Raw genomic sequence first — 11,071 nt, forward strand, 5'->3', positions numbered from 1 at the left:
AGTTATGAGCGATATAATTAGGCAATTTGTTGTAATGTTGATATGGTATCTAAATCACTTTTTCAAAAATTTCGAAATAAAATTAAAGAATTAAAAGGAGTTACCACTGAAATTTTTAACTCAGGTTTGTCAACACAGATTCTGTGATTGCAGTAAATTGACTTTTTATATGAGCAATTTTGCATGCACATGTCATTGAGAATAATACGCTTTATTTTAGAAAATTTTAGCATTAATTTGCCAATTGTTGAAAACAATATTTCCTATACAGTTGCTTATCACTTGTTTGCTTTAATCATTGGGACATTTTTGTGGTAACACTATATAGAGGCTAAAAAGTTTGTGGAAAATGAAGATGCATCATTAAAGAATGCTCTGAATGATCTGCCCTTTAAAAATATAGCCAAGGTTGTTACCAATTCAACACATAAACTTGGGTTTATTAGACAATTAATGGAACAGTATCTGGCTTCTTACTGCAATGCAACTATTTCTACAGATGGTAAATCAACAGGTTTTTATGGTGCCCAAGTAGTTTATTTATTATACATAGTGTCTGATTTACCTGAAATTGACATTTCTATCTTTGTAAATGATAGCACAATACCAGTGAGCAGCAGGTAAATTTCATTATGCTTTACTAACTTTCAGTATTGTTAATATAGCCCAACTCTCACGTTAAAAGATCTACTTAGCAAAGTGTAAGGTTTTCAGTATTGAAATAATTTTAGCTAATTTAATCATAGGCATTACAGCTTTTGGGATATGATCAAAATTTTTTTTAAAAAGTGAGTATTGAAACAATAATTCTAGCAACACCAAAATTAATTATTATAGATTATTTTCGGGATTTAAGGATACCGATCCAAGACGTCCATTATTGTTAGTCATTGTGCACACTATTTTTAAATGTTAAATTGTTTAAAGGGAACCAGAAATTAATGCTTTCCTTAAGGAATTAGAGGAACATTTTGTAAAAGACTGTCATGAATATTTTGAAAAGATTAAACCAGGAATAGTACAGGTAATAAATCAGTCTTGAATTCTAGATTCATTTTACATAATGCTTCTTTCCTCTCAAAAATAGAGCTATCTAGAAGAGCATAGAAAAACTGCTGAGAAACACATAACTGATGTGGAACAGCAATATTCCAGACAAAGAGAAGCGATGGATGCTCAAGTTAGAGAAGTAAATAAAAGCAATCCTAAAGAAATATTTAATTTGGATGCATTATAGTGGAGGAAACAAGCTAGATTTAATAGGGAAACGGTCAAATCTCATTCTGATTTAATTGATAATCTGGAGAAGCAAAAGGTTCATCTTTTATCTCTAGCCAATCAATTTGGAATTTCCTTGTGTCCCAAACAAGATTATTAGTAGTGTAACAAGATTAATAGTGTGTGTGTGTGTGGACTTTTGTTTGTTTGTAGTTTTAGATCTAACTATAATAATAGTGATAGTTACAATTAATTAAACTTATAATTTTTGCTTGCTTTATGTCTATTATGTTTGTCTATATTATGCTATTATAATTTGAGCTGATCACAAGTTTTCAAAGCAAACAATGTGTAGTATTGTAATGCACAGCTAGCTAGCTCTGACTCTGAGCTCCACCTATTAAGGAAGTGATTCAAGTGATGCTGTAAAAGAACACTATAATCAATCTTGTGTTGTATTACAACCTTACTTTGCTGTGGTAAGCAAACTCTTTAGTTTATTACCAGCCCGAGCCTTACAAGTTCCACTAATACCTGTACCAATGGCTGCCTGGAGTAGAGCTTGTACAATAGCCGCGCTAACACTTCTCCTCCTTACTACACCATGTCTATCACAAACTGGTAAGAAATAACACCCTCTCCTCCTCTCTCTTTCTCTTCCTGTTCTTTCCTTCCTTCCTTCCTTGTATTGCTGTAATCTCTCTTCTCCCTATCTTTCTCTTCATCTCTCATTATCTCTCCTCGCCTCTAGGAGTAGTAATTCAAGTCAAGATGGGCCCGTTCGTGTCTTGTAGCACGTGGACAGTAAGCAAAAAAGCATAATATTTTTTATATTTATTATTACAGCACACTAACACTTTTATTTTTGCCAACTATTACCAGGTTTTTGTTTACATACAATTGACTGTAGCTTTCCTAATTAACATGTCACATTGTCTTAGAAATAATATAATGTTTTGTATAGTGTATCTTCTCAAACAATGAGAGAGTCAAAGTGAATGTTTTGTTTATGAAATACCTTCAAAAATAACAAATAAAATAGTATAGCGTATATAATAATAAATTCTTTTATGTGTTATGTTGTGATTAAGTGTCTAATCATCCATAGACGCTACAATTTTAGTGGCTTCCATTAAAATTTAACAGTTTAAAATAGCTCTAAGATGCTGCAGCTGTCTTTACTAGTTTTAAAAAAAGTTGTACTATAAGACCCGCCATTGGCACTAGCTGTACACATGTACATCACATGCACTGTAATACAATACCTGTATTTATTATTATTATTATTATTATTATTATTATTATTATTATTATTATTATTATTATTATTATTATTATTATTTTGGGTGTTGCACATGATTAGCATGTGATACAATAACACAGTGTCCCTCTCTATACATTCTTTTCAAATTGATTCAATTATTATTTGCAGCTGTACATTTACACACTATGGTATTTACTATCAACCTGTATTATGCTCCAATGGTTCTCTGTTACTATTTTAAGTCATTACCATAAAAGGGCTGTTCTATATTTATACATAAAGACCAAAAGGGAGGGAGTTTTGGTTGTGTGGTTTTGAGTATAAAAATATTTTTAAATTTATCCAAACAACATCAAATAGAGAGAACTGGATGCAGCTGATATATTTCTTTGAATGTGTTGTGTTTGTCACTTTCAATTTCACATCCTCCCTTCCCTTTCCTTAGTCTCTCTCTTTCCTTCTTCCTCATAAGTATATACTAGTAAAATACACGAAGTCATGTTATTATTTATAATATATTCTATGGAAATATTAGCAGGGAATTACTAATGGTGGATTAGTAGTTATAGCAAAGTTACAATAAAGCAATATTATTAAACATACTTGTATTATACAGCAGGGTTGTTGCAATGATAGTTATAATGGTAATTAATTAGGTAATATTACTTTTTAGCTGTAATAGTAATGGTAATTGTAATGGCTAATTTCGTTCTATTGGTAATGGCAAATGGTAATTAATAGCAGAGATAAGGTAATGATAATAGATAATTGCATGGATTAAGTAAGTAAGATGGTGTGTTGTGTTAAGGTGTTATCATATACTATCAGCAAGAGTATCTTGCTATCAATCACTGGTTATGTCTTAAGTGTTAACTTGCTAACTAGAGTGTGACAGTTATCATGTGCTCTTTTATTACCAAAAAAATTTGAAAAATTCCTTTTAAAGCTAACTCTAGTTTACATGTATATTAACATCAAATTTTCTTAAATAAAATTACTATTATAATCAAACAATTTCAGTTTCTTGCGATTTTGTGGTAATTGTAATGCAAATGTAGTACACTTTCTAAAGTAATGGTAATGGTAATTTAGATAGTTTCAATAATAATGATAATATAATTGGTGGTATAACTTATAAATTGTAATGATAATGGTAATGTAATGAAGATTTTTGTAAAGTAATGGTAATAGTAATGATAAAAAAACAAACTAACTGACAACAACCCTGTTATACAGTGATATTGTATTTATATACTTGTGTATTATACAGTGGACATATTTATGAATATAGGATCCATTTCATTTTGTTTTATTCTGAGCATGCTTAATGACACTGTGGCTGCTAAATTTTACAAGTTATTTTAACAAAATAATTATTGTTATAACTTCCTACAATATTGCAGCTATACTGTTTGTATACAAAATAATATTCCTTAACTTTCTTCATCTCTCTCTCTCTTCCTCTCTCTCTCTCTTTCTCTCAGAACCAGTTAAACTCAACAGTAACTAATTTCATGCTAACTTTCGTCTTGTCTGAAATAAACACTCACTGCTCCTGCAACTTCAACTCTTCTCATCTCTCCTCCACCTACACACTCTGTAACCGTGACGACCCGAACTACCCCACCCTCAGAATGACGATACATGGCCACGCCCCCTACTCCGCCCAAAGCCTCGCTGCTTTTGTAGAGAACTGGGTACTTGAATCACCGGCAATATCTGACGGTTTTGGGTACTATACAGTAGATTCTTCTTGTCCTGTATATCCGAGTGACGGAGCACCTGCTTGTGGTAAAGCTAGTGATAATAGATATAGTGTTGAGGTCCTTGCTGGGTCTTTGATTGCGGAGTTTGTGGGACTCTCAATTATATTCTGTTTGATAATGGCCGTCATATTGACCGTCTATTCTAACAGGCTTAAGAGGAGAAGGTACAGTACATTAATAATTAATAATAATTAATTATGATGTTTATTGTTAATGTCTGCCTGCATTTGATTGCTCATAACTCAAAAAATTGAAGTCGTAATCAGCTCAAACTTGCTACACAGCATGAGTACATCAATATGTATCAGAAAATGTAATAAAAATTTGGGGTGATTTTTTAGCCATTTTTTGGAAAAAAACATGGGCTATAGTACAGGGATTTTTCAAAATTTTGACGTTTTCTTAAAATGGCCATAACTCGAAAAATTAAAGTCGGAATCAGCTCAAACTTTCTACACAGCATAAGTACATCAATATGTATCAGAAAATGTAATAAAAATTGGGAGTGATTTTGGAGCCATTTTTTTGGAAAAAAAACCAATGGGCTATAGTACAGGGATTTTTTTCAGAATTTTGACGTTTTCTTAAAATGGCCGTAACTCAAAAAATTGAAGTCAGAATTAGCTCAAACTTGCTACACAGCATAAGGACATCAATATGTATCATCAGGAATTGCAATCACTTCAGTATTATTATTATTATTATTATTATTATTATTACATTCTTTTTCTAGTCATGACCTCAAAGTGTGCAACAGACAGCAGCAGAAGAGAAAAAGATTAAATTCCTCCATATCACACGAGTGAGACTAATATTTAAAAACTACTATCACATCATTATTACGTACTACGTGTTACTATTTTTAGTTCATACCCTAGATCTGATAGTAGCAGAATTGATATAACTAATGTCAGAATGCAGACCTGTTCAGCTTATGCTACTTCAATTTAACAAGAATATCATTGGGTATCATCCAACGATGCCCAAGCACTATGTACCTCCCTGGCAGTTAGATATGAAGAATCGATATCGTATCTTAGAGGTATCAGTTTTAGCATTGTTTGTTAGAGATGAGTGTGTTAAGTCTGTGTTATAGAATTGTCAGAAGAGCAGTGAGGTAAAGAGCTGGGGAGGACATGTTAGTCACTTCTGGGAAAAAAGAGGTAAATTATAAACAACAACAATAAACAACAACAATTATTGTTTATTTTTCTGTTAATGATAGAGAGACTGAATGTGACGCTACATGATGGTCCATATTTACATTTAACTGATGATGTCAGAAGTCATCCCAAGTGTCACTCAATCTCTTCTCCATTGTCAAAATACAATGCTGGACTAATTATTCATAGACTAGCTCAGTAGATCAAAATAAATTTATTGGAAATACAGAAGTTGTCACTATAATATGTCCCCCCCCCCAGTTCTAAGCCAAATCAAATGGACCTATAACAGATCTAACATTCTTGACACATCCACACACAAAACAAGTTGTTCAACTTATGCCATGTTTAACAATATGCATGTTGCATTAAAATCGTAGGAAACATCTGTGCTTCATGCAACATGTTGCACTGTTGGACTCTCATAGAAGAATGTAAAACATTCAGGGGGAGTCTAAGCAAGCTATAGATTATGTGCTGTATGGATCCTACATGACGGTAAGTCTAAATACTACTAGTAGGACTACTAAACAAATACTACTACAAATGTTACATAGTTTATGTTTAATTAGGCTCAGAAATTGTATTAGCTTGTCAAAATACTAGTCATTCAGTAAATTCTCTGGTATCTGCTCGGCTTGTACCATAGATCTGGCTTGTACACTGTATATTGAATGGTTCCACAGTGATGGCAGAAGCAGTCGCTGAGGTGACAGAGATAGCCTGCAGAGAGGCTGATAAGGGTGATAATTGGTTAGTTAATAATCCCAGCCCACTTATTCTTTGATTGATGCCGCATTGACTGTGCGCCGGCATCTCTATCTCTTCTCCAATGTCAAAATACAATGCTGGACTAATATTATTCATAGACTATAAGCTATTAATAATAATAATTATTATATTATCTAGAATTATAATTACTGATTAAACTATCCTCCTGAATTATGGCATGCATACACAGAGCAACCAGTTTTGGTGCGCGCCATGGCCAAGTGGTGTACCCACACTATTCTGAGTAGTCTTGCTTAGCCTGGCACTAGCCAGACCTATGCAGACCCTTTTAACTGAATTATTATTTTAATTTATAGGGGCATCAATTCGTCAATGCAACGTACAAATGTAAGTTAAACTTCAAACCACTTTTTAATTGTTGTATGCCGGTTTCAAACAGTTGAAATCCATACACTAGTACAATGCATGATATAGTTTCTTTTGATATCATGTTAATTATTAGGAGGAGGATGCTGATCTTGAATATTCTGTGTTTGAAGTTTTGGAATACCATGAATCTGACGAAGATGATGCTGCAAGCAAAAATCGTGATTTCTTTACAAGACTCTGGACTGGCAATGTGCTTTTTTCTGGAAAGAAGGGAGCTGTCAGGATTATTAAATATTTTGCAGGAGGAGCACAAAACATTGGACACAAATTTGTTCAAGGTATATTAATGAAATGACTGAGTTGTATATGTGAAATGAGAGGGCTTATGAACAGAAACAATAAATATAATTATATATATATATATATATAATTATATATATATATATATAGCTATTTGTCAAGAAAGCAGTGGCACTGCCGAGTTACCTGAAACCATCACTGAAACCTGCCAAGTAAAGTTATTTTAGCTGGTTTTAAATGAATAATTTCATTATTACACTTTTAGCTTATTTTGGATACTGTTAGAAAATATAATGGCAATCACAGTAGCAATAACATTCTTCTTCAAGAGAAATGGTTGGATGAAACGGAGTATCTTTTACAAAATAAAGTCCTCACTATTGGTGTGTTTGGACGTCACAAAGCTGGAAAGAGCACTTTATTGAATGCACTCCTTCATCATGAGTAAGTATATGAGGAATATAATATTAATACTTGATTTGAATTAATTTTTATAGAGTATTGCCTGCCACTAGTCGAAATGAAACAGCATTTATTTTAAGGATTTGTCATAAAGCTAGCAATCATCATGGAAGTAGTTGTTTTGAAGATACTGAAGTAAATTTTGATTATTAACTTTAATTGATGTTGTCATTTGATGTAGCAATTCTTATCAGTGAAGGAAGAAGAAGTTAAGGGTTCTAATAATATTCAATTAGCAATTCACAATAGGAACACACATATCAGAAAGCTAGAAAGTACTGCAGTGAGTACATGATTAGCCAATTTTAATTTTAAGTTTTTCTTTTATTTTATAGACAATGGACATTGACAAATTAGTTGCACATGTGCCCTTCCTATGTCGTTGTGCCACTGGTGATATCAAAATTGTGCTGTTAGATACACCTGGTTTATCTGAATCAAACGAGCTAGGAATATCTGAAGTATCAGAGCATGGGCTGATGACCTGCTCTGTGTATATTTATGTGATGTCATGCCAACAATTGGAGGATTCTATTGATACTGACTCACTGAGAGCTATTGTCAAGAGGGACCCAAGTAAGCTATAATTGATTCATGACTACAGATTAAATTTGTGGGAAAGTCATGTATTTATGTGTATAAACTTTTGATATAATGTTACTATAACTATTGTTTTTATTATAATAGTACTAGGTTATAGTCATAAAATACATAGTATTTATTTATTGATTGAGTTGCTCATTTTTAAATTTATATGTGGGGTTTTTAGATGCATTTAAAGAAAAACGAATCCTGATTGCTGTAACAAAGCTTGATGAATATGAAATGCCTGATACAAAGTTTAATGATCTATCTGATTCCAACGACAACAATGAAAGCTTCGCCAAGCATATTGACAGCATAAAGAAGATCATCCAGGACCAGTGCAAGGGCTTTGTGTCTATTCCAGATGATTGCATTATACCTTTGTGTGCTACTGGAGCTCTTGAGGCAAGAAAAGAGAAACTAGGAGGAAAGAGGAGTAGAGAAATGAAAGTGCTAATGGCAAAGTTAGATGTATCAACTGCAGAGGAAATAGAAAAAGTTAGTCAGGTTATATCATTGGAAGAAAAGTAAGTTAATTACTGCTAATTTGTTTAAAAATGTATCTTGCTTCATGATGCAGACTTATTGAAATTGCTAGTAGATCTCATTATTTATGGCACTACAATATTGTGAGAGATTGCATTAGATACTTGGATCAAGCTATGAGAGAATTGGATGAAAATAAAAAAGAATTTATGAAACTTGAAAAGAGTATGATATTTTGTATAACTCTGCCCACCAAATTACCAATGTCTATGTGTTTATGTAATAGAGTTTAACGATAGAGTGGAGGAGAAAGAAGGTTTCATGGAACATTTCAAAACATCAGTGAAGAAATTAAGAGCCAAGTATGCAAATGGGTCTGACTTTTGCAGAAAATTAGAAGATTCTTATGATAAAAATTTAGAGGTACACTCATTATATAAATCTTTATTTCCTGCTGTATTTAGACAAATAATAAAAAAATTGACAAGGAATCCAAATCACATTTAGAAATTTTTTAAAAATTTTGAACAGACCTCGAAAAAAGGGGAAGCGTTACCACTAAACAGTTTAACTCAGGTTTTTTAGCATTTCATTTTTAATTTTTATGCCGAAATCATTAATAAAATTAATGCTTGTTTCATTATAGAGGCTGAGCAATTGATTAAAGATGAAAATGAATCATTAAAGAATGATCTGAAAGATCTTCCTTTTAGAAAGATGGATTTAGTTGTTAAAGAATCAGCACATGAATTTGGTTCCACTAGACAGAAATTGAAACAGTATCTGGCCTCATACTGCAATACAACTACTTCTACTAGTGGTATGAACAATACTCAATGTATTGCTTGAGTATCATAGTTACTATAATGATGTGTAGATGAGTCTCATTTGCCTGAAGATTTCATCATTCCTGACTATCTAAATGATGGCAAAATTACAGCCAGCGGGTACTACATAATTATAATCTTTTTTGCTTAATCTTTTTCTGTTTATAGTCCTCTCAAGTTAAGCGATGTACTAGAACAGAGCAAAGTGTAATTATAATTATATTAGTTATCTATGATTATAATTTTTCTAATCATAGGCATTATAGTATTTGGGAGACCATCGTAGTTTTTATCAAAAAGTAAGCATGAGAATATATGTAGCTCTATGTCTACATGTACAATTTTCATAGGCTTTTTGTTCCTTTGGATGATCCAGAACGCCACTTACGGTATGTCACTACTGATATTATGGGTTTATGCTTTTTTAATGTTAAATTTGAAGGAATGCAGAAATTGATGCTTTCCTTGTGCAATTGGAAATGCACTTCATAGCAGGCTGTCATAATTTTTTTAAAAATATTAAACCAAAAATAGTAGAGGTAATAAATAAATCAGTTAATACATTAATGCATGTTTTTCCTTCTTTCCCAACATTAGGGCTACCTTAAACAGCACCAAGAAATTGCTGAGCGACACATAGCTGATGTGGAACGATTATATTTTGAACAGAGAGAAGCAATGGATACCCAAGTTAAAAAAGTACAGTAATGATAAAATAATATTAAATATATTACAATGAATATAGTGGAGGAAACAAGCTAAATTTAATAAGGAATTGGTACAGTATCATTCTGAATTATGTGAGAATATGAAGAAGCAGAAAGCTCATCTTTTATCTCTTGCTGATCGCTTTGGAATTTCCTTGTGTTCTGAGGATTCACAAGATGAATAGTGTTACAAGATTAATTGTGTGTCAAAATGTCAGTGCGGACTTTTACTTGTTTGTAGTTTTCAAGTAGATCTAACTATAATAATAGTGATAGTTACAATAGAGTGTCTACTGATTATAGTTCTATAATTAAACTTATGATTTTTGGCTTATGTCTGTATGCTATTATAATTTGAGCTGATCACAAGTTTTAAAAGCAATGATACCTAATGATCCAATAATGCAAGCAATATGTACCTTCCTGGCAGCTGCCACGGGATGTGAAGAATTCATATCGTATCTTAGAGGTTTCAATTTTAGCATTGTTTGTTAGAGATGAGTGCGTTAAGTCTGTGTTATAGAATTTTCAGAAGAGCAGTGAGGTAAAGAGCTGGGGAGGACATGTTAGTCACTTCTGGGAAAAAAGAGGTAATTATAAACAACAACAATAAACAACAACAATTATTGTTTATTTTTCTGTTAATGATAGAGAGACTGAATGTCACACTACATGATGGTCCATATTTACATTTAACTGATGATGTCAGAAGTGCCAAGTGTCACTCCATCTCTTCTCCATTGTCAAAATACAATCCTGGACTGATTTATTATTCATAATTTTTACCATGGATGTTATAGACTATAAGTCTACTACATATATAATTTTACTATAGCACTATAATTGCATTACAGACTACACAGAATGTTTCTGTGTAAACTGATATCAAATTTTTGTGGAAATACGAGCTTTTTGACAGGAAATTATGTGGACAATTTTAGCTGTGCGATTGCGGTTGACCAGATTGGCGGAATTTGGCGCAGGTCGACTGAGGTGAAGGTAGAGATGACTGCGCTGGAATCAGAACCTGAGAGAGCTGTCGAGGCTTTCGAGAATGATACCTGGTTAGTGCTATACATGAGCATGTCATGTATTAGGCCACTCCAATTTGATTCCTTGTTTCCCATTACCCGCCCGCATGGGGCCGCATCGCTATTCATTATTGCGGTTTTTCATTGATTATACAAGCAAT

General features: G+C 32.6%; 4 protein-coding genes and 1 long non-coding RNA gene across 6 annotated transcripts; all 5 read left to right on the forward strand.

Annotated features, from left to right (window-relative positions):
* Window positions 1-25: 25 nt before the first annotated feature.
* On the forward strand, window positions 26-1,563 carry LOC109584475 (uncharacterized). Its single transcript, XM_020000225.1, has 9 exons — window positions 26-124; window positions 329-502; window positions 554-620; window positions 666-701; window positions 747-788; window positions 838-882; window positions 928-1,024; window positions 1,088-1,189; window positions 1,238-1,563. Exons 1-9 carry the CDS (start codon window positions 43-45, stop codon window positions 1,376-1,378), a joined length of 786 nt encoding a protein of 261 aa, XP_019855784.1. The 5' UTR covers window positions 26-42; the 3' UTR covers window positions 1,379-1,563.
* A 67-nt stretch (window positions 1,564-1,630) lies between these two features.
* Window positions 1,631-5,655, forward strand: LOC100637723 (uncharacterized). The gene is made up of 7 exons (XM_003388756.3): window positions 1,631-1,839; window positions 1,970-2,022; window positions 3,967-4,412; window positions 4,982-5,050; window positions 5,115-5,290; window positions 5,345-5,411; window positions 5,474-5,655. The coding sequence occupies exons 1-5, from the start codon at window positions 1,761-1,763 to the stop codon at window positions 5,197-5,199; spliced, it is 732 nt and encodes a 243-aa protein (XP_003388804.2). The 5' UTR covers window positions 1,631-1,760; the 3' UTR covers window positions 5,200-5,290; window positions 5,345-5,411; window positions 5,474-5,655.
* A 212-nt stretch (window positions 5,656-5,867) lies between these two features.
* Window positions 5,868-9,081, forward strand: LOC109584485 (uncharacterized). Of its 2 annotated transcripts, XM_020000237.1 has the most exons (14): window positions 5,868-5,909; window positions 5,984-6,164; window positions 6,500-6,530; window positions 6,646-6,850; window positions 6,963-7,024; window positions 7,078-7,256; window positions 7,310-7,409; window positions 7,456-7,557; window positions 7,610-7,850; window positions 8,044-8,386; window positions 8,440-8,570; window positions 8,632-8,768; window positions 8,810-8,921; window positions 8,992-9,081. In XM_020000237.1, the coding sequence occupies exons 2-13, from the start codon at window positions 6,100-6,102 to the stop codon at window positions 8,861-8,863; spliced, it is 1,650 nt and encodes a 549-aa protein (XP_019855796.1). In that variant the 5' UTR covers window positions 5,868-5,909; window positions 5,984-6,099; the 3' UTR covers window positions 8,864-8,921; window positions 8,992-9,081. The 2 variants fall into 2 exon arrangements, with proteins under 2 accessions (XP_019855796.1, XP_019855797.1); XM_020000238.1 differs by lacking the exon at window positions 8,810-8,921 and having other exon boundaries at window positions 8,992-9,064.
* Window positions 9,039-10,283, forward strand: LOC109584486 (uncharacterized). Its single transcript, XM_020000240.1, has 8 exons — window positions 9,039-9,165; window positions 9,223-9,292; window positions 9,341-9,379; window positions 9,430-9,471; window positions 9,523-9,561; window positions 9,615-9,711; window positions 9,770-9,871; window positions 9,918-10,283. Exons 1-8 carry the CDS (start codon window positions 9,063-9,065, stop codon window positions 10,062-10,064), a joined length of 639 nt encoding a protein of 212 aa, XP_019855799.1. The 5' UTR covers window positions 9,039-9,062; the 3' UTR covers window positions 10,065-10,283.
* A 49-nt stretch (window positions 10,284-10,332) lies between these two features.
* Window positions 10,333-10,735, forward strand: LOC109584487 (uncharacterized). Its single transcript, XR_002186033.1, has 3 exons — window positions 10,333-10,348; window positions 10,403-10,469; window positions 10,531-10,735. It is a non-coding gene; the product is annotated as an uncharacterized LOC109584487 (long non-coding RNA).
* The last annotated feature ends 336 nt before the right edge of the window (window positions 10,736-11,071 follow it).

This window comes from Amphimedon queenslandica, unplaced genomic scaffold (genome assembly GCF_000090795.2).
Source record: "Amphimedon queenslandica unplaced genomic scaffold, v1.1 AMPQUscaffold_13207, whole genome shotgun sequence".
Lineage (NCBI taxonomy): Eukaryota > Metazoa > Porifera > Demospongiae > Haplosclerida > Niphatidae > Amphimedon > Amphimedon queenslandica.